This window comes from Pseudorasbora parva, chromosome 3 (genome assembly GCF_024679245.1).
Source record: "Pseudorasbora parva isolate DD20220531a chromosome 3, ASM2467924v1, whole genome shotgun sequence".
NCBI classification, from domain to species: Eukaryota; Metazoa; Chordata; class Actinopteri; order Cypriniformes; family Gobionidae; genus Pseudorasbora; species Pseudorasbora parva.
Window position 1 is genome coordinate 61,356,959 of NC_090174.1, and position 24,227 is coordinate 61,381,185.

Here is a 24,227-nt window from a genome sequence, read left to right on the forward strand (position 1 = left end):
TTTATTCTGTGTATGAATTATTGAAATGAGGAATATTGTGACCATTCCCGGAAGAAAACTCAAGACTACAATGGAGACGTTTCAGGAGTTCAGAAACACTGACACTGATATAGAGAAGAACGCAGAGCTTTTTATGCTCAAACAGCAACGTTACACACTTTAGAAATGTATAAAAGCATAATAGGTTCTCTTTCATAACTTCAAAAGTCTACCGGTCAGCGTCTCACCTGGTCAAGCAGCTGAGCCTTTCTCCTGAGGAGTTCTGCCTCCTCTACTAAGTGCTCATTTCTGCTGCGCTCGTCCACTAGCTGGTTCTCCTGTGAACACACACACACACACACACAAGTGAGTTTTCCAGCCTGATATACACACAGAAGACATGCACTGTAAGCATTAATCTATTTCTCACCATTTTATATATATTTATTACATGGCTCTGTGAAATACTTGATTCTGATTGGTCAATCGCGCATTCCAGCGGTATGTTATTTCCAGATAACACCCGCTCATCCGGGTACTACGAGTTATCTTGACCGGTACTACTTCTGTGCTTAACGCTGGCGCCATCTTGTGGCTTAAACAGCCGTGGGTTACAATGCAAGATTTCAAGGCGGGTTTCCTTTATAACGTTTTTAATATGGATATTTTTCTTACACAAACGCATCGATTGGAATCAGAAGGCTCTATTAACCCATCGGAGCCGTGTGGAGCACGTTATTTGATGGACAGCTGCATTTTTATGGACTTCAAACACAACTACAACTACTGCTGGGATTAACGTTAGCCTGGACTTTTAAAATATAACTCTGATTGTATTTGTCTGATAGAAGAATGTCATAAACACCTATAATGACTAGAGGGTGAGTAAATCAAAGGCTTGGTTTCATTTTTGGGTGAACTAACCCTTTCAGCATTCATTTTCAACATTTAGCAGCAATACATAAAGATTTCAGTTTGAAACTGTTTTTCTTCGCGGAAGCTTTGCGTAAGAGCTAATAAAATATTTAATCTCAAGACAATATTTTGTGTCTAATAATGATTTATTGGAGACTAGTAGCCGTGTAATAAGCGGGATAATGTCCACCCAGCCGGTTGTTATCGCAGAATAAACCCCTTCAGAGTGACGCTCCGCTTCGCGTCGGGGTCCTGATCACTCCGTCGGGGTTTATTCTGCGATAACAACCGGCTGGGTGGACATTATCCCTTACATATATATATATTTTTCCTCTTTCCAACTATCTTAATTGTCCTTGTTTTTATTTAAATTCTTACATATGATATTCTTATTTCTTATGCATATGTTACCACTGTTTTTATTAATTTCTATGTAAAGCACTTTGAATTGTCATTTTGTATGAAATGTGCTATTCAAATAAAATTGCCTTGCCTTAATATAAGAAAAATCACACTCACCAAATCGAGACATCGTTTCTGTCTCTTCCGGACCTCATGCTCAAAAACTTCACATTCTTTCCTCTTCTTGCCCAACTCACTTTCCTGTAGAAACATCACACAACATGAATAAATTCAACCACTGATTTCAACAGCATTTAAATTGTTCATGACTTTTGCAGTTTATTACAGTGCATATATATATATATATATATATATATATATATATATATATATATATATATATATATATATATATATATATATATATTAGGGTTGTCAATTTAACGTGTTAAATTAATTACTTATTGGGAGGGGCTTACAATGATTTGTAATTATTTTTATTTAACACACCTGTGCCGCCCAGACCTACATAGTTCATCTTACATTTCATACAGTTAATTGGTAACGGACGGACATGATGCAGGGCTGGACATGATGCACTGAACTGATATAGAATGCTATTAGAAGGACCCTAAAATTCAAGATATCTGGGCAAAAATGACCCTGTATGAGTTTGTCTCTTATTTATATTAGGGGTGACCCCGAATAGTCGAAGATTCGATGCATCGATATGTGGAGCCTGTTTCGACCACCGATCTCACGGTCGAGTCTTCGCGGGTGTTATGAAACGATGATCATACCATTTTGGCAATATGGAGGTGCTCAATATTTTAAAGACGTGTCACGGTGCTGAGCTAAGCTGAGCATCGGTGTGCGACCCCTTTAAGGACGCCGAGCTTCGCACCGCGCCTTTAAAATTAGAACACGTTCAATGAGTGTACACACACCGGCGGCAGCATTCAGCGCCTGTCCGCGGCCACTCAGGAAGTTGTTTAAAATCCTGCAGCACCACAGAGCGCTTTCGTGCGGCTCATCTGTCAGTCAATTCAAAATTGAGCTTGCGTGTATATAATGTGCGCGTCAGGTGGCGGAGTGAGATCCTGAGGCGCGCGGGGCTAAGCTTTGCGTCCTTCACCCCGCTTTAGGCACAATTGGCTTACGAACATGCTTGTAAACACACTAAAAGTGTTCTTTTCCTCTCTAGGCAGGTTTTTTTTTTAGGTTTATTTATCAAAAATGTTCTTTTATATATTTATGTTGATGTTCTGTATTTAGATCGCGGCTTTAACATGTTATGAGAAAACGGTTTATTAATGTTTATCCACCACATTACCTTTTAGACTATTTAAACCTAAATAAGAAAGCCATTGTCAGTTCTTCTGTCAGTTGGCAGGCAGTTTTGGTTGCTTTATTAAAAGTTGTTGCTGTGTGCAGTGTGTAAAGGAAAATAAAAATAGTTTTACCCTCCTGCTGACCCTCCCAACCCATTCATACACACAGATGATTCGACTATGGGTCGACCATAGAGAGATTCGAATGTCTAAATCCTTAGTCGAGGACAGCCCTAATTTATACCATACAAAACAGTTAAGCAGCTAAGTATATGTTTTTATCCCCAATAGAACTGATAGTCCCTTTAAGACGAGTAATTTTACCTCTCAGGCATGCAAGGGTAGCTCATGTCTTTTTGAATGCGGAAACATAAAATTCTCAAAATCAAGTGAATCATTGATTCAATGGCCCATTCATAAAGAGAGCCACTTACTTCATTCCTGAATGAATCAGCTATTTGAATGAATGAATGACTTGCACATTAAAGGGGTGATGAATTGAGAAATCAACTTTCCCTTGAGCCTTTGATAAAAGGTCATGGTAATATAAGAATATCCTGTACGTTTCAGAGCTGAAAACTTCCTTGTTAGTCAAAGAAAAGCTTTTATAGACACCAGGCCCAGAAAACGAGGCTCTCGAATCAATGACGTATTAGAAGAGAGAAACGCCGCCTCTGTGTGTTCGCTGCTTCTGTAGCCCCGCCCACATGCTTCTGTAACCCCGCCCACTTGCTTATGTAGCCCCGCCCACCGACTCGTGCAGCTTAACGAGCAATAAACACGCCGAAGATAGCATGATAATCGTTTGTTAACAAGATACAGGTCGAGCTGGATTTGCAGACATACTGAGATTAAAACACAACGCTGTGCTTCTATATTGGATCCGACAGGATTGGTGCAGCACACTTATGTGAGTAAAACGTGTTTTATATGCGATAGTATTGCATCGTTACAGATCGTATTGATTATGTGTACGTGACTTGTCTAACAGAGCATACCAGCACACTGTCACAGGCTGGAGAATCCTTTATTTGTTCATTGCGATTCGGGTTCAGACTCCCGGGGCTGTGTGTTTTCCAGACCAAAACGTAAGCACGTCGGCAGGCCGGTGAATCTTAAATAGTGAAAAAATATTCCTTTCTTGATCTGCGTTGTGTTTGAAGAGCGCATGCACTCGTGTGTGTGTGTGTGTGTGTGTGTGTGTGTGTGTGTGTGTGTGTGTGTGTGTGTGTGTGTGTGTGTGTGTGTGGTTCACGCTTATATCCACCGATCGGGCGGACCAAGAAATACAAAAATAAATCAATCGCAGGTGGATGAGAAATAAATCATTGTGTTTGTTTGATAAATACATTTTGAGAGCCCTGTCAGAGAATCATTCTGGTGCCGCTTTTAAATCAAACGCTCCCTCAACTGAACTGACAGGAGCTGAAGCTCATTAAATATGCAAATCTCATCCAATCCTAGCCGTGGGCGTTTACTTCCAAGTCTCCAGTGACACGCCCATCAAAACCAGCGTTCAGGAGAGAGCCTCAAAACCAGTGTAGAAATACCCTATTACTTATTAGTTATGATGTTTCTGAATGTAAAAACCACACGAACGCCATTAGTTGACCTCAGACAACAGTATAAAAAAATAAAAAAGCCAGTTAATGACATCTTTAAACATTTACCACCACCTACTGGCAGTTTTAGTTTCTTATTTAGCCACTTCAGCTCTGCAGCACATTTTGCATTTTTTAGGAGAATTAGGACTATCTGAATTTAAAAGAGTGCCCTACCCACATACATTGGAGTAAATTGATAAAAAAGGGTCTCATTTTAAAGAAAAAACTCTAAATTTTAACACAGTTGTGGAATATTGCATATATTATATCGTATCTATTCACAATCTTATGATAAACATAGATAAAAAATAAATATTTTGATTTATTTTTAATTAATTTGTTATTTAAAAATCTATATTTTTGTATTATTTTGGGATCCAAGCTTTTTGGAAGTTTCTGTTGATTCTATAAATTGGCACTAAACAGGGGAAAAAATAATTTTCGTGATATCTCCTTGCAAATAAGAGTTATTGAGATTTATCTGACCAAAGTGTCTAACAACTCCTCCTCATCTGCATTGACATAAACTGGCCACTAGGAAATCGAAAAGAAGGCTCCGCCTCTTCAACTTTGTAAAGGGAGATCTCAGGCTCTGATTGGTCTAGAATCATGATCCACATGTCTATAAAGAGCTGAGATTCTCAGCTTTTCTGTAGCATGATGCAATATGTGATGACATCATCAAAAATCGTGGCTAACATCGACAATCAAAACTAGCAATAATAAGAGTATTTGTCTGCATCACATGTTTTGTTTTGGACATCGGTGACATTTTACAGTGTCATTTGGCCATACTTGCTCACAGACATGTAAAAATAGTCTCATTTTGAAGCAGACAACCTAAGGAACAAGCTGATATAGGGTCTGAGGCTAGTAGCTTTACATTGAGTTTGTGATCCGAACAGGAATATGACTTGTGTGTTTGCTTGTTCAAAGGAGTCATTTCCATCTTTGTGATTCTTTTGATAATAAATTTACTGTAAATTATTGGATCGGTGAAATTAACTGCTCAGCGATATTCCTGAGGCCGATAGCTTTCATTTGATATATGACTTGTCTATTTTAGGTGTGTTTGTGTGATAAAAATATGAAATTTTATATTATTTGCATGATTTTCTCAAGGGGTGGTCGTTGCGGGGGGGGGGGGGGGTCGAATTCAGGCCGTATTATTTTCTTCTATGTAATATAAATGCAGAAGTTATTGGGGCATTAAGAAAGCTGAGGTTCTAATCTTTCAAATGATACCATATATGTCTAGTTTTGTGGTGCGCGAATTATAGATTTTTAAAAAAGATTATGATGATGCAATTTTGGACCCACCGGTGGGTCCAAGAGGGGGTGCAGAGCTGAAGTGGTTAAAGCATCATTTCATTTTTTTTCATTTTCATATTTCCATATTAATAATGAACCCATTTAAGGTATGAATGAATATTCTGTAATCATTTACTAGCCCTCATGGCCATTGAAATATTTGTGTAATAAATTCTGAATCAAGAAAAGAAAAAAAAATCTAAAACTACTTTTGTAATGTCTATTTGATGCTTTGAGAGTTTTCTAAAATGTAAAATATTTTACAGCTAAACAAAACTAGAATATTTTATATACATCCATCCAATATAGGATTGAAAACTTCCTGACTTTTCCATCACAATTCTATAATATATAATATTGTAATATATTATAACACATTAATAATTCTAGGTTTTCCATGAATCCAATAAATCCTGTGCACATTTATTTGACTCCCATGAATTCATGCATTGTGACATTTTTGGGGGTTTGGGGGGGATCATGTGACTCTTACCAGCAACTGAAGACGCTCTTCGGTGGTCTGCTCTTCCTGGTGGGCGGAGCTTGTGCCCTGTTCGGGCGTTACATTTGTTTCGGACTCCTCCCCCTCTGCAGGAGTCTCCTCCCCCTTAACAGGGGCCTCATCTACTACTGTGGGCGGGGTTTCAAATGCAACCTACCAGAAAAAAAAGGTTAAACAATTATAAACTGCGACCAATCGTGCAGTAAAGGGTCACAAAAAACTCATAATCAAAAATATCTAATTCTCACAATAGAGAAATGAAAACTATCACAATGAATTTTAGATTAAAACAAACAAACAAATGCATTAAACAAATCAAGTATATCGCATGGAAACTACCATGAGATATACTTACAAATTTACTTTAACATTTAAATAAATAAACACATTTTACAGTAATGACATGTTTTTTTTTTAAACATTACTAATAATTGAGGAACTTTGTATTGGCTGAAGTGCCAAGCACAGGTTAAGGCCACGCCCCTTCCCATTACGGGCAGAAGTCACATCTGCAGAGACTAGTGAGGGTTTATGATGTCACCAACCCAGGAAGAAGCTCGTTGTAGTCCAAACCGGCCATCTTTGTAGGCAATAAACTGCCGTAACTTTAAAAGACAATATCTCCGTTTGCATTGAACTTTCAGCGCTGTAACTTTGCAGATACTGTTTATGCTCAAGCAGCGACATTACACACTAACTAAAGTTACAAAAGTCAAATCGCATGAAACCAGCCCTTTAAGCAAAAAATTGCAATGGTCTTCAAGTCGGCATGAAATGCAATTATTTTAGGTCAATAATATGACCTATTTCTGAGTGAAGCTGCATATTCAAAAACAAAAACATTGACATTTCTTGTCAGTTTTCATGAGATTGGCCTTTCTACTCTTCACATTATAGTATTAAAAGGTCATTTAGCTAGTTTTATTGTTGAAAACATCAGTCATGGGAAAAGATGACATTTGTCTCAGCTCGTCTTTGCTCAGCAGGTTAAGGGTCAAATGCCTTAGTGGCTAATTTTAGTGGCCATACCTACTTATGCTCTAAGAGGAAGTATTCCACTGTGGCCAAAGCCATGACCTGGTAACAGGATCAGAAAGCCAACGCAGCACAGCCGGGACAAGAGTCATTCGCTAGCCTCGTCAGCACTCAGCCGTTACTGCACACTCATGAGCATCACACACTTTAGCCAAACGTTAGCAGACGTCTACCGAAGCTGATCCAAAACGAGGAGAGACATTCACATGTCAGAAACTGTGTGTGTTATTTCATCATATAAAGATTCAGCGCAACTGTCAACTATCCTATCCATGTTCTCCGAAGGGAAAATTAACATTAAAGTATTAAACCTTTTTCAAATCTTTTAAACTTGTGTTTATTTTACAATAAACTTAAAGGGGTCATGATGCTTTTTAATGTTTTCCTTTAGTGCAGGGGTTTTCAAACTTTATGATGCCAAGGACCGCCAAATATGATGAACCTTTATGGGGGACCCCCTTCCTCTATCATCGATATCATTTTTATGTATGGAAATACATTGATTAATAGTAAGTGTGACATTATAAATACAACATATTGTTTCCAAATTTAAATTGGCTATACCTAATGTTGGATGTATAAACCTGAATTAGAAAGTTTACAATGAAAAACGAATTGTATACCAATATGCAACTTTCACAATAAGCAGCTTACGTACCGCGGTAAGACTACTGCTCTACAACCCCAGTGAGCGAGATAAAGGAGACTATAGTGAGAAAAACTCACTAGAAACATACAAAGCAAACATGCAATTCTGGAAAGTATTTATATGGAAAACAATGAGAGAAAAAGTTATTCGTTTAGTTCTTTTAGTTATTCGAATAGGTTGTCAAAGAAGCTAAGCAATACGTCCCAACTAAGAGTGGTCCGCCAAATACATTTTTGCTTTGTCTTATAATCCTCTGAAATTTTCTGGGGACCCCTTCGAATCTTCTAGAGGACCCCTGGGGGTCCCCAGACCCCAGATTGAAAACCCCTGCTTTAGTGTATCTGTTTATAAAGCTTGTGATTATGTCACAAAGGGGCGTTACATTTCCGACACACGCTTAAGGTGTTCGGCCAATCACGACGCACTGGGCCAGCTGGCCAATCAGAGCACTGAGCTTTGACTGTAAATAGAGGAACTGCAACAATGTACAGTGTCTGAAAAATAATGTGCTTTTTGAATATTAACCCCTTGCCTGTCACCCCCTGATTTGGCAAATGGAGCATTTAGACTCATAGTGTCTCAGTCTCATAGACATACTCACAGCTAAACTGAAAGCTGTTCTTTGCAATCTGTGTGAACACAAGAGAGAATTAACGTGCGTCTGGTAATCCATTCAAAATATTGTTCATAACGGATCGATTATAATGCACTCCTGACATAAATTAAGATATTAATGTCAGGGCAACCCAGTTTTATCATAAACAGTGTTCAGATATCGAAGCTGGAGTCTTTAATCTGTCTGATGATACCGAGTTTGTCCAGATGAATTTAGTATGTTATGTTTTAACGTGCATTGAATGTTGACATCAGTAATCTGAGGCCATATACGATCTTTGACTGGTAAGGAGTTAAAGCATGTTAACTTATTCTATTACACACAATAAACTAAATTATGAAGCAACATCATATGACCCCTTTAAAATGTATTGTTCTGTTATTTATTATGGTAACAGTTTACAAGGTTTCATTGGGTAATGTATAAACTAACATAAACTAAGAATGAGCAATACATTTTTTGCAGTATTTATTGATCTTTATTAAATTTAGTTAATAAAAAAATTCCAACTAATGTTAACAAATACAACATTTGATTTTAATAATGTATTAGTTATTGACTTAAGTGAACATAAACAATTGAGAAAGGAAACGTGTATTAGTGTATTGGATCCGTGCATTCACTCTTAAAGAGACAGCAGCCTAATATTCCTGTTGATGTTGGTGTTTTTAATATTAAACGAACAACAAAAAAGACAAAGAACAATCACTCCATTTTCTGAAAAACTTTTGTAACTTTAATAAGGATTCATCTATTTATTATGGCTGGAAAAAATATGTATGGCTCTAAAAAGTTAGTTGTGTATAATGCATTATAAAGGTATTAATAATGTACATAATAATGTATTATATATTTTCATAAATAATAATTCAAATGCATTGTAACAATTTCAGATTCCTTGTTACATCCAAAACTGGTTGTTTGTCATGTGTTTTAATGCATTATAGTTTCTCTAAAGGTGTGTTCAATGCATATATAAGTATTATAATGTATTATATCTGTGTAAAAATACAATGCATTATAAGGTGCATTATTAATGCATTACAGTAATTTTTATAAAGGCTTTAAGTAAAGTATTACCAATGAGATTTAATAATACACAAAAATACACAAAAAAAGCCTGTAATACTCAATGTAAGCGACCAAAAGTTTACACCGGAATCCAGAAAGATAAATCTGCTTAAACCGCTAAATCAGCAGCATAAAAACCTTCATTAGCTCTAATTGAAGGCTTATCACACGCAAGTGCACATACGGCTAAAATCTGTCATCTGTGGGCGCCTGAATAACAGAAAATGTTTCACTTGATGAATAAACCAAGCTGAACTGAGTGACTTCTTTTTTTATAGTCATTAGGGATGTTATTAGCACACCCCTTCCTAAATTCAAAGGAAACGGAAACTATATAAAAATTTCTTATTTACACTGCATAAAACTGAATAATTCTGTAGTGAAGAGAATCACAAAGGTTTCACAATTGCACAAATGTAATCGACAATGTAATATATTCTTTATTATAAATAATCATATGTTGATGTGTGATGGAGGTCTTGAAGATGGTCGAATCGTCACTATTTATGGTCAGGCACATTTATTTTTTATATAAATAATCATCTTTTAATAAATCAATAATCAATAATAAAATAATCATCTTAATACATCTTTTGACATTAAACCCCAAATCAGAAAAAGTTGGGACAGTTTGGAAAACACAAATAAAAAAAGAAAGTAGTGATTTCTAAAATTACTTTGACTTGTATTTCATTGCAGACAATATGAACACAAAATATTTCATGTTTTGTCTGGTCAACTTCATGTCATTTGTAAATATGCATCCTTTCCTGTCATTCAGACCTGCAACACATTTCAAAAAAAGTTGGGACAGGAGCAATTTAGGGCTAGTAATGAGGTAAAAGGGTTAAATAATGATGCGATTTGAAACAGGTGATGTCAACAGGTGACTGAAATTATGATTTGGTACAAAAGCAGCATCCAAGAAAGATCTAATCCTTTAGGAGCAAAGATGGGCCGAGGATCGCCAGTTTGCCAACAAATACGTGAGAAAATTATTGAAATGTTTAAAAACAATGTTCCTCAAAGAAAGATAGGAAGAGATTTGGATATTTCACATTAAACAGTGCATAACATAATTACAAGATTCAAGGAATCTGGAGGAATTTCAGTGCGTAAAGGACAAGGCCGCAAGCCTAAGCTGAATAACTGTGATCTCCGATCCCTCAGGCGGCACTGCATCAAGAATCGTCATTCATCTAGAAGCGATATCACCACATGGGCTCATCACACAGTGGAAATGTGTACTGTGGTCAGATGAATCAGTATTTCAGGTATTTTTTGGGAGGAATGGACGCCGTGTGCTCCGGACCAAAGAAGAAAAGGATCATCCAGACTGTTACCAGCAACAAGTCCAAAAGCCAGGGTCTGTCATGGTATGGGGTTGTGTCAGTGCCCTTGGCAAAGGTAACTTGCACTTCTGTGAGGGCACCATTAATGCTGAAAAGTACAGAGATTTTGGAGCATAATATGCTGCCTTCAAGAAGATATCTTTTCCAGGGACGTCCATGCATATTTCATCAAGACAATGCAAAACCACATTCTGCACACATTACAAAGTCCTGGCTACGGAGGAAGAGGGTACGGGTACTTGACTGGCCAGCCTGCAGTCCCGACCTGTCTCCAATAGAGAATGTGTGGCGCATTTTGAAGCGCAAAATGCGACAATGAAGACCCCATACTGTTGCTCACCTTAAGACTTGTTTGCAGGAAGAATGGGACAAAATTACACCTGAAACACTTCATCACTTGGTGTCTTCAGTCCCTAAATGTCTTTTAAGTGTTGTGAAAAGGAATGGCAACATTACAAAGTGGTAAATGCTTTACTGTCCCAACTTTTTTTGAAGTGTGTTGCAGGTCTGAATGACAGGAAAGGATGCATATTTACAAATGACATGAAGTTGACCTGACAAAACATGAAATATTTTGTGTTCATATTGTCTGCAATGAAATACAAGTCAAAGTAATTTTAGAAATCACTTCTTCTTTTTTTATTTGCACATTCCATACTGTCCCAACTTTTTCTGATTTGGGGTTATATAAGAGATCATTGTAGTAGTTTCAGAACTCAAAACTTCCTTATTAGGCCAACAACAGCTTTAATTGAAATCAAGCTCCCAAAACAACTCGTTTCGGATTTATGACATCATAGTTTGACGAAAGACCGCCCCTGCATGAGAAGACCACGCCCACATCTACATAATTGCCTCTTTAGCCCCACCCACTTGATTCATACATGTCATGTAATAGTAAATACAAGAGTGACACGAACACAGGATTACTCCAGTAACTAAACCATAGACATGCCTCTGAGGATTACAAGACGAGGTTGTGGAAAAACAGTCTTTGGACTGCCTTCTGTGTGATCCTAACATTAGGAAAGTGTGGATGAACTTTAGAGCTTCAGTCAGATCGTGTCAGTAAGACACTTCATGTTTGCTTCATTTTACTGTGGATTCGTTTTATATACAACACAGTTTGACATAGGCTTTTAAGAAAGACTGAAAATAAAAGATGATGCAGTGATGATTACATTGGAGCCGACAGTAATGTCTAAACACAGTAACAGAGTTTTTACCGTCTAAATACAGTAACAGTGTTTTACCGTCTAAATACAGTAACAGTGTTTTTACCGTCTAAATACAGTAACAGTTTTTACTGTCTAAATACAGTAAGTGTTTTTACTGTCTAAATACAGTAACAGTGTTTTACCGTCTAAATACAGTAACAGTTTTTACTGTCTAAATACAGTAAGTGTTTTTACTGTCTAAATACAGTAACAGTGTTTTTACCGTCTAAATACAGTAACAGTTTTTACTGTCTAAATACAGTAACAGTGTTTTAACCGTCTAAATACAGTAACAGTGTTTTTACTGTTTAAATACAGTAACAGAGTTTTTACTGTCTAAATACAGTAACAGTGTTTTTAATGTCTAAATACAGTAACAGTGTTTTTACCGCCTAAGTAACAGTGTTTTTACCGCCTAAGTAACAGTGTTTTTACCGTCTAAATACAGTAACAGACTTTTTAACGTCTAAATACATTAACAGTTTTTACAGTCTAAATACAGTAACTGTTTTTACCATCTAAATACAGTAACAGTGTTTTTACCATCTAAACACAGTAACAGTGTTTTTACCATCTAAACACAGTAACAGTGTTTTTAACGTCTAAATACAGTAACAGACTTTTTAACGTCTAAATACAGTAACAGACTTTTTAACGTCTAAATACATTAACAGTTTTTACAGTCTAAATACAGTAACTGTTTTTACCATCTAAATACAGTAACAGTGTTTTTACCATCTAAATACATTAACAGAGTTTTTACCGTCTAAATACAGTAACAGTGTTTTTACCGTCTTAATACATTAACAGAGTTTTTACCGTCTAAATACAGTAACTGTTTTTACAATCTAAATACAGTAACAGTGTTTTTACCGTCTAAATACAGTAACTGTTTTTACCATCTAAATACAGTAACTGTTTTTACCATCTAAATACAGTAACAGTGTTTTTACCGTCTAAATACAGTAACTGTTTTTACCATCTAAATACAGTAACAGTGTTTTTACCGTCTAAATACAGTAACTGTTTTTACCATCTAAATACAGTAACAGTGTTTTTACCGTCTAAATACAGTAACTGTTTTTACCATCTAAATACAGTAACTGTTTTTACCATCTAAATACAGTAACAGTGTTTTTACCATCTAAATACAGTAACTGTTTTTACCGTCTAAATACAGTAACAGTGTTTTTACCGTCTAAATATAGTAACTGTTTTTACCATCTAAATACAGTAACAGTGTTTTTACCGTCTAAATACAGTAACAGTGTTTTTACTGTCTAAATACAGTAACAGTGTTTTAACCGTCTAAATACAGTAACTGTTTTTACCATCTAAATACAGTAACAGTGTTTTTACCGTCTAAATACAGTAACTGTTTTTACCATCTAAATACAGTAACTGTTTTTACCATCTAAATACAGTAACAGTGTTTTTACCGTCTAAATACAGTAACTGTTTTTACCATCTAAATACAGTAACTGTTTTTACCATCTAAATACAGTAACAGTGTTTTTACCATCTAAATACAGTAACACTATTGCTTTGTCTGTTACAGATCGCTTGACATGTACTCACTTTACTTTCACTTTATGACAATAAGAACAACAGTGCATCAAACAATGGTACATTCGTTCATAATTCATTGAAATTAACACTGTAAGTTAGCCTGTCTACACTAAACTGTGGTAACTCCAAGTATTTCAACTTTATTTGCCACAACCAAGACTTATAAAGCATATGTAATACTCATGTTATTACTAAATGTTTCTCAGTTGGTAAGTGTTTCAACCATGTAACGAGATAAACCCCTTTTGTAGCATCTTTCCTGCAACACTAATATAATGTAATAAAATATACAACCTCAAAAATACCTACACCTCAAATACCAAGGCTTGGTAAATCATAATTCATATTTATTATATGTTTGTCAGACTCAAACGTATGGCTGAATTTCTTTCAGCATATTTCAGCAGTTTTCAAAACAATTCCGCTTGTGTAATGGTGTCTGAATTTTTGAAAGAGAGGATCACAAACAAGATAGAAAATAGTAGGGCTGCCTCCTTATAGTAAACGAACCATTAGTCAACAAGAAGAGGCCAAAACTGTATTAGTGTCACGGTTCATGGATTCCCTGTCTCACTCTTGGGTGCGTGTTGAATGTAGGTGAGGGCGGAGCCTGGGATTGGCTCATCACGCACCTGTGGCTGATCACCTGCACCAGCTGCAACTCATCACCTTCACCCTATTTAGTCTCTCTGTTTCTCTCTTGTCTTTGTCAGAGCGTTGTTGGATGTTCCCCTTGTGTCTCCGTGTTGGTTGTCGTTTCCCCATTCCGTGAAACGCTGGATCCCTTCCCGGATTACCTCAACCGCGCTCCCGAGTCACTGCTGCTCACAGCCTGCCTGTGTCGCCAACAGAGTCTCTCTCACTGCTCCGTCTTATCCGGACTTCTTCTGTGTTCTGAGTTTTGGCTTCTGTGACACTTCTGTCATTAAACAGAGTTACTTGCAATTGAATCCTGCCTCTGTGAATCCGTTACAGAACGCTCTGACCAACCATGGATTCAGCGAGTATCAACGCCCTACTGACCAGCAGCAATGAGAGACTGGACCAGCAGGAGGCGAACTTAACTGCCACAGGACAGGCAGTACACACCTTGGTGGCACGGGTGGCCGAGCTGACCCAACAGATGCAACAACTCGTCGGTCCCACTGTGCCCGACCCACCGCCGATTCCCCACACACCATCTACATCGCGGCAACCGGAACCACGTCTGCCTACCCCCGAGAGTTATGCCGGTGAGAGCAATTATTGCAGAGCCTTCCTTACCAAGTGTTCCTTGTTTTTCGCTCTTCAACCGCAGACTTTCAACACGGAAAGATCCAAGGTGGCATTCGTCCTCACCCTGCTCTCCGGACGAGCCGCACTTTGGGGAACGGCGGTGTGGGAGAACCAACATCCTTGCTGCTCCTCGTTCCAGACACTGGCGGCAGAGATGAGAAGGGTGTTTGACCGAGCGGTGACCGGAAGAGAAGCGGCACGTCAACTCGCAGAGCTCCGCCAAGGTAACCGCTCGGTCTCGGATTATTCCATCGAGTTCCGCACCCTGGCCGCCGAGTGCAAGTGGAACGAGGAGGCACAGTGGGACATGTTCCTGCATGGGCTGGCTGACCGCATCCAGAAGGAGATATTCGCCATCGACCTTCCGGAGAAGATTGACGGTCTCATTGACCTTGCTTTGAGGGTGGACGCTCGTCTGAGTCGGCTGAGGTCCAGGATGGAGCCTCAGCATGGGAGTGTCGAATGCCCTCAGGCCAGCGCTACGGATGCGGTCAGCTACACCTTCGACCCGGAGCCCATGCAGGTGGGTCGAGCTCGGCTCTCCCGGGAGGAGAAGGCGAGACGGAGATCCCGTGGTCTTTGCCTGTACTGCGGCGGGAACGGACACCTGCTAGACTCCTGCCCGGTAAAAGACCACGCCCGGCGGTAAAAGGAAGGCTACTGTCGGGCGGGATCTCCGTGGAAAAGACCTCATCCTCCACTCTCCTCCCGGTGAGATTGCTGTGGGCAGCTCAGGATTATTCCAGCCTCGCCCTCCTCGACTCGGGAGCGGAAGGTAACTTCATTGACTCTGCCCTTGCTCACAAACTTAACATACCCACCATTGCACTCAAGAACACCATTTCTGTCAACGCACTCAACGGACAAGTTCTCCCTGACATTTCATTCACCACTGAACCACTTACACTGATCACTTCCGGCAACCACACCGAACGCATTTCATTTTTCATCCTGGACTCCCCTTTGGCTCCCGTTGTCCTCGGTCACCCTTGGCTGGAGTTACACAATCCAAGGGTTGACTGGGGACAAAACTCTGTGTCTGCGTGGAGTGATAAATGTTATGAGTCTTGTTTGGTGTCTGCTTGTTCGTCTGTTTCTCGTTCTGTTTTTCAGAGTGAGACGGTGAATCTGTCTAACGTGCCTCCGGAGTACCTCGACCTGAAGGAAGTGTTCAGTAAGTCCCGAGCTGCTTCTCTCCCTCCGCATCGTCCCTATGACTGTGCTATAGAGTTACTCCCAGGTAAGTCTCCGCCTAAGGGCAAACTATACTCTCTTTCTATTCCAGAGAGGGAGGCCATGGAGAAATATATTTCTGATTCTCTAGCCTCCAAATTCATCCGCCCTTCCTCTTCTCCAGCGGGGGCGGGGTTCTTCTTCGTGGGGAAGAAGGATGGTTCTCTGCGACCTTGCATTGATTACCGAGGGCTGAATAACATCACGGTAAAGAATACCTATCCTTTGCCGTTGATGTCTTCAGCTTTCGAGAGGTTACAGGGAGCATCCGTCTTCACGAAGTTGGACTTACGTAACGCTTATCATTTGGTTCGCATCAGGGAGGGGGATGAATGGAAAACCGCATTTAACACCCCCAGGGGGCATTTTGAATACTTGGTCATGCCTTTCGGCCTTTCCAACTCCCCAGCGGTTTTCCAGGCACTCGTCAATGATGTGTTGAGAGACATGGTCGACCAATTCATATATGTCTACCTGGATGACATTTTGATTTTTTCTTCGTCTCTCCAGGAACATGTTCGACACGTCAGACGAGTGCTTCAGAGGTTGCTAGAGAATGGGCTTTTTGTCAAGGCGGAGAAATGCGCTTTTCATGCACAGTCTGTTCCTTTTTTAGGGTACATCGTGTCATCGGAGGGAATGCGCATGGATCCCGACAAGGTTAAGGCTGTGATGGATTGGCCAAGTCCAGATTCCCGTAAGGCCCTACAGAGGTTTCTGGGGTTCGCCAATTTCTATCGGCGTTTTATTCGCAATTTCAGCCAACTAGCCGCACCTCTGACTGCCTTGACCTCTCCCCGAATGACGTTCAGGTGGTCCGATACAGCCGAGGCTGTATTCGCCAAACTGAAAAGCCGCTTTGTTTCGGCTCCCATCTTAGTCGCCCCTGATCCCACACGTCAGTTCGTGGTAGAGGTCGACGCGTCAGAGGTGGGGGTAGGAGCGGTTCTTTCACAGCGCTCTCCCTCAGATGACAAGATGCACCCGTGCGCGTTTTTCTCCCATCGTCTTTCTCCTGCCGAACGCAATTATGACATTGGTAACAGAGAGTTGTTGGCCGTCAAGTTAGCGTTGGAGGAGTGGCGTCATTGGCTTGAAGGGTCGGGGGTACCTTTTATTGTATGGACGGATCATAAGAACCTTGAATATATTAGATCTGCTAAAAGACTCAACTCCAGGCAGGCTCGGTGGGCACTTTTTTTCGGACGTTTTGACTTTGTTCTCTCGTACCGCCCCGGGTCTAAAAACATCAAACCCGACTCTTTATCTCGTATTTTTGATGCTTCCGAACGCCCGGTTACTCCCGAGTGTATTTTGCCAGAGAAGATAGTTATCTCTACACTCACATGGGAGATCGAATCGAAGGTCAAAGTGGCCTTAGAAGGGGTAACGCCCCCGCCCGGCGGCCCACCGAGTTGTTTGTTCGTTCCGGAGGGGTTAAGATCCGAGGTCCTCAAATGGGGTCACTGCTCCAACATTGCCTGTCATCCAGGGGTAAACCGCACTTGCAGTTTAATAAAGCAATGATTTTGGTGGCCACTTATGGCTCGCGACATTCGCAGTTTCATTTTGGCTTGCTCGGTCTGTGCGGTTGGTAAGACATCTAACCAACCTCCCCAGGGGTTACTTCAGCCGCTGTCTGTTCCTTCGAGACCCTGGTCCCACATCGCTCTAGATTTTGTTACCGCCCTCCCGCCCTCCCAGGGCAAGACGGTCGTTTTGACCGTCGTGGACCGATTCTCGAAGGCAGCACATTTCATTCCCTTGCCCAAATTACCCTCAGCCAAGGAGACAGCGGTATCTGTAGTAGATCACGTCTTTCGGTTACATGGCCTCCCGATGGACGTGGTCTCCGACAGAGGTTCCCAATTTGTGTCCAAATTTTGGCAGGAGTTTTGTAAATTACTAGGAGCCACGGTTAGTCTGTCTTCGGGTTATCACCCCCAAAGCAACGGTCAGACCGAGAGAGCCAATCAGGATCTGGAGAGAGTGTTGCGATGTTTGGTATCCAAGAATCCTTCATCCTGGAGCCAGCAACTCTCTATGGTTGAGTACGCTCATAACTCGTTACCAGTGTCATCTACGGGCCTTTCGCCATTTGAGTGTAGTGTAGGTTACCAGCCACCTATTTTTCCTAGTCTGGATTCCGAGGTCGCGGTCCCCTCTGTTCACGCCTTTATCCAGAGGTGTCATCGCACATGGACCAGAGCCCGTGAGACTCTGCTCCAGGTGGGAGCGCGCACCAAGGCTAAAGCCGATCGCCACCGGTCTAAGCCTCCCGTTTACGTCGTCGGTCAAAAAGTGTGGCTTTCTACCAAGAACATTCCTCTCCGCTCCGTATCTAATAAACTTGCTCCCAAATTTATCGGCCCGTTCACTGTCACCAAGATCATTAGTCCGGTGACAGTCCGCCTCAAACTCCCTCCGGCGTACAGGAGGATTCATCCCGCCTTCCATGTATCCAAAATCAAACCTGTTTTTCACTCCCACCTTAATCCGCCAGTCCCGGTTCCCCCACCGCCGCGACTCGTAGATGGGGAACCAACTTATTCGGTTAATCGCATTCTGGATTCTAGACGGAGGGGACGCGGTTTCCAGTACTTGGTGGACTGGGAAGGTTACGGTCCGGAGGAGAGAAGTTGGGTTCCTGCTAGGGACATTCTGGATCACTCCCTTATTGATGATTACAATCAACAGGTAAGGTCGGCTGGGAGCGTCAGGGGACGCTCCTAGGGGGAGGGGTACTGTCACGGTTCATGGATTCCCTGTCTCACTCTTGGGTGCGTGTTGAATGTAGGTGAGGGCGGAGCCTGGGATTGGCTCATCACGCACCTGTGGCTGATCACCTGCACCAGCTGCAACTCATCACCTTCACCCTATTTAGTCTCTCTGTTTCTCTCTTGTCTTTGTCAGAGCGTTGTTGGATGTTCCCCTTGTGTCTCCGTGTTGGTTGTCGTTTCCCCATTCCGTGAAACGCTGGATCCCTTCCCGGATTACCTCAACCGCGCTCCCGAGTCACTGCTGCTCACAGCCTGCCTGTGTCGCCAACAGAGTCTCTCTCACTGCTCCGTCTTATCCGGACTTCTTCTGTGTTCTGAGTTTTGGCTTCTGTGACACTTCTGTCATTAAACAGAGTTACTTGCAATTGAATCCTGCCTCTGTGAATCCGTTACAATTAGTCGGTAAATCCCGGGGGAAAAAAACTCCACAGGAAGTGGAGCTCAAACTACTGCAGAAGTTAATGCTGGTTCTGATAGAAAGGAGTCAGAATACACAGAGCATCTCAGTTTGTTGCGTATGGGGCGGCATAGCCGCTGACCAGTCAGGGTGACCTCTGACCCCTGACCCCGCTGAAAGCACCAACAGTGGCACTTGGGTCCTCCATCCATGTGGATGTTACTTTGACACGCTCCACCAACCTAAGCATTGCTGAGACCATGTTCAGCCTTTCATGGAAACGGTATTCTGGTGGCTGTGGCTCTTCCAGCAGGATAATGCTCCTGACACAAAGCACAAATGCTTCAGGAATGGTTTGAGGAGCACAAACAAAAAATTTGACCTAAAAATTCCCCAGATCTCAATCCAATTGAGCATCTGTGGGATGAGCTGAACAAACAAGTCGGATCCATGGAGGCGCCACCTCACAACTTACAGGAGTTAAAGGATCTGCTGCTGACATCTTGGTGCCAAATACCACAGCACACCTTCAGGGGTCTAGTGGAGTCAATGCCTCAACAGGTAGGGCTGTTTTGGCAGCAAAGGGGGTCAACACAATATTATAATGTTATGTCTGATCGGTGTATAGGTCATTATTTGATTCTGTCGTTCTGGCGCTCATTGTGTGTGTGTGTGTGCAATGTATTTTTTCCCTCTGGGCTTCCCGTATAAAGGTGGTGCATGCGCACTTTTTGTACTGGAGTGTAGCGGGTTTTTTAGGCTGGTTATTACGTGTGACCGAGAATAAAGTGAAGGAACGTTCAGACGACTGTCATTTATTGTTTTATAATTTCTAAGAATTTTAGGCGAACCCTGCATGAACGCTAGGTCACACTAGTGTGCTAGAATGTTTACCGTTATAATATTTACCGCTGCCTAGTTCAAAAGCAATCGTCACCTGTACAGTGTAGATTTGTGCTGTCAAATTAATAGAAAGAAATGCTGATGTTCTTTCTCTCTCTCTCTCTCTCTCTCTCTCTCTCTCTCTCTCTCTCTCTCTCTCTCTCTCTCTCTCTCTGAGAGCTAACTTATAGCAAACTACAGCAACTCAACTCGTGGTCGCCTTTTCGAAAAGTCCATCTCGTCGTAGACTTTTTCCTTATTGGCTATTGTGACAGTACTGACGTTATTACAATCTTGCCATTCCCGATAAATATCAGACATGTTTGATATAATCAGGGCGAGCCCGATTTGCGTGAGAGCAGATCGGGAGGTGCCAGATTTGATCTGTGAACGCCTCACATTACGGGATAATCTGCGCCGAACGATCGGAACCGATCGAGTCCTGAAAAAAAAAAATTCTCTGAGTCTCGGGAGGGGAAAATCGGGCATAAATCAGCCTAAAACTCCTGTAGTATGAGCCAGGCATTAGTTGGGACTAATTGCCAAAGTTCTTTGACAAGCTATTTGACTCATAGAAACTTAGATTGTACTTTTTTGTATAGTGGACAGTGTCTCCGCCTGTCACGTGAAAGACCGTGGTTCGATTCCCCGACAGGGAGCCAGGTACAATTTAAGTTTCTATGAGTTGAATAGCTTGTCAAAGAAGCTAAGCAATACGTCCCAACTAAGAGTGGTCCGCCAATATACGTTAAGTAAAGAACTGTGTGCTTACATGTTCCAAAAGCTTCATATGTTCCTTCGTTTTTAGAAAGTGAGAGGCGGCCATTTTCTTTTTTCAAATATTCTTACCACCCATCAAAATAAAAGTCCCTACAAAATAAAAGACCCTAATCTAACAAATGTTAGATTCCCAAACAAAAAAACAATGGGTCCGCTTGACGTCAACAGGGCAGAATGTCCTTGCATGGGCCGTACGGGCTCTTCTACCAGAAGGGTGCGCGCGCTAGCGGACCAACGCGAGAGAACAAAAGCACGACGCCCATAAACACTGCTCACAAGCTGCAGATCCACTCATCCGCGCAACACTTCTGTTGCGCTGCGCTCCACTTTATTCCTACGGGTGACGTCAAGAGACTTCAACGCGTCCGCATAGCATTCTGGGAAGGCAGCGCTGCATTTGAACCGATTTGAACGCAGAAATGACGAGAAGCGTCACAACATCGCTTCAGTCGCGTCGCAAATGTGGTTCTCAACGGTCACTGCTGTCACAGAACTTCAGGAAATCAGCAATGTCACCAAAGAAGTGTGTTTTTGACGGAGCGATCCCAGCGATAAAGGTTCGGTCGTGCTGTGGAAGCAGCCGGTGAGTAAAACTGCTTCAAATGTCTGTGCTGTTGGCTATCGTCGCGTAAGTAAACATCAGTAAACGACACGATCGTGTATAACGTTAGTTAATTTATCAATGGAGCATGCGATCTATGGTGTGTGTTTAAATACATTTGTTTAGCTGACCACTATAGGTGTCAGTTTGATTATTGGAAAACCACCCAAACATAAACCTAGCGTTCTCACAAAGCGTGCTTCGTCATTCAAACGCGCTCCTCCATTGCTGTTCTATGTATAACGTTACACTAGTCTGACATGCAAAACCGCTACTGCTAAGGTTTAGTCGCATACAATAGTCCATAAACCGAATCATGTCCTCATAAACTGCGAGTAAACACACACAAATGTTGACAGCCCACTAAATACAGTCCATACCACAGAGACGGACGTCCTGCTGTTGCTGTTTCTCCTGTTCAATTTATTTCAGCCTCCCGATCTGATTCTGGATCATATATCTATTAGCTGAGATCGATAGCCATGGTTTATTAGGGTAACGTTTTATTTTAGTCGACTAATGGCTTATTAATGAACGACTACTAGTCGACTCAAGAAATGTTTAGTCGAGGGCAGCCCTAGAAAATAGCTTATTACTTCTAAATGATGTAAAATTCTTTCTAACATTATAAGAGGACCTTACAATATGCAACTCACGAACCCTTTAAATGTTCCAAAGTTCTTCAGTTATGAAACAAATACAATTTAACTCTTTCCCCGCCAAACACGGAAATTTCCGTTATTTGTGAGAAAACGCTTCCAGGCCAATAACGGAATTTTCCGGGTTTCCGTGTTTTCCCTGTCGGGCGCTAGGGGGCGCTATTGCGCATCTTCTGAATGAGTACTGAATCTCCTGATCAAAACACACGTGAGGAAGACGCAGTGAAACGAGCGATCGCATGTAATCATATGCATATTAAAAATAACGTGATCATCCTCATTAAACAGCATATGAATCAAAACTGCCTAATGTTACTGAATGAAATGTGGACCCAGGATGAGCTACAGGACTGTGTAAGCATTAGGTGTTGATGGACTCGATCTACTCCATCCGTGTTTGATCATCTCTGAATCTGATCTGGAGTCAGTCTTTCACAAAAATGTGATTTTCTCAGCTTCTTGTTCAAAATGTTGCTTTTTTTATGAAACCTACCCATATTCAAGTGTTGATAAAAAAGGAATGCATGAAGCTAGAATAAAACGATTTGTTTAAAAGAAGAGGGTCAGCTCTTTATTTTGATATATTTCATGCTCAGATATTCATTAAACAAAATATTCTATGGGCTATTAAATTTTGGTGAAAATTGTCAAAAACCCTGGCGGTTGCTAGCAGCTTTTTTTTTAAACGCTGGCGGGGAAAGAGTTAACAGCTCTAGTCATTATTCAGTTCAAATATAAATATAAAGAAATAAAGTTGTTGCACTCTCTTCTAAAGTTTGTGATTTGTATTGTTTGAGCTGAAACTCATCTACAGTTGGTAGAGCAACTTTACTTAGAAGCTCTGATAGAGTTAATGCATGAAATAATCTGGCATTTAAAGGAAAAAGTGCAGGAGTGGCATCTAGCCAGTTAAACAGGCTCACACTCCAACGTCCCTGAAACACCCGTATAATGACAGATTTGTGTGTCCACTTTTAATTCAACTGTCACACACATGCAGCTGCAATATCTATCGGTGGGAAATGCTACAGACTCTGTGAAATACAGTAAAAAAATAAAAAAACTCCATGGTATGATCCAAAAAGACAGTAAATATTACAGTGAACTGAACTGACTTCAGCTGATCAACAGCCGAAATGCACCATTTTCCAGTTATCACTGTAAAGCTGCTTTAAAACAATCTGTAGAGTATAAAGCGCTATAGAAATATAGGTGTCTTGATTTGATGATAGAGGATGTCAACTCTTTTTAAATGTCTCAGCCATGAACCACAACATTATTAGACAGTGTTAACCATTATTAGACAGTGTACTACCTGTGTCCAGTTTAAATTGCATTTGAAAAGATTTTTAAAGGCAAGTCAGGTTTGTGATCATTAATTATACAAGGTAAACGATTTTTTTTAACATGTTCTTTTACTGCATGTATTCTATTGTATTTAATCTGTATGGTATGTTTTTGATGATTTTGTGTAGTCCTGCCCAGGGACAACAGATGAAATTTAGCTGTGTAGCTAATTCTGGGGTAATATTTTATTGTCCACTGTCCCTGTCAAATAAAGAATAAATAACAAATAATAAAAAACATGCTGCTTGCTATTGCTCGTCACTGACAGGCTGAATAGTAAGGTGACCAGACGTCCTGTTTTCCAGGGATTTTGGGGTTCTGTCCCCGGCACAATTTTATATTTAGTTTTGCATGATTTTAAACATACCCAAAAGGTCCGCAGTCACAAGTATTATCTAATTATCTAACTATATTTGCAGAATAATGCTTAAAATAAGCCTAAAATGAAAAATAACAAGTCCAATTAAGGACAGTGCGAGTCATTTTCAAGTACAAACGTTACTAAACATTTGAAGTAAAAAAGTTTAACAGTATAACCTTGTGAAAATTAAAATATTAACTACAATTATAAAATATTTGTTAAATTGTTTTCATCATATCATATTTATGTAATGTGTTTTTGTTAAGTCAATGTTATTGTAATTTTTTATAAAATATATATATTTTATAATAAACAATGGTTAACTATGAACTATTTTCATTGTTTGTTTGTTTCGCGGATGTGGTGAATTGTATAAAACCAGACCAAAAGCCCTTATAATCAAACTACATCATAACAAT

The 24,227-nt window shown here is 40.5% G+C and overlaps 1 protein-coding gene across 2 annotated transcripts in view; it reads right to left on the bottom strand.

Moving 5' to 3' along the window:
• Positions 1-24,227, bottom strand: part of LOC137071582 (peripheral-type benzodiazepine receptor-associated protein 1) — a 198,424-nt gene that overhangs the window by 81,540 nt on the left and 92,657 nt on the right. For both annotated transcript variants that reach the window (XM_067439707.1, XM_067439706.1), the window contains exons 8-10: positions 5,976-6,137; positions 1,414-1,497; positions 228-317 (exon numbers count right to left, since the gene is read on the bottom strand). In XM_067439707.1, the coding sequence (XP_067295808.1) occupies positions 228-317; positions 1,414-1,497; positions 5,976-6,137 (336 nt within the window). The remainder of the gene's footprint in view (positions 1-227; positions 318-1,413; positions 1,498-5,975; positions 6,138-24,227) is intronic.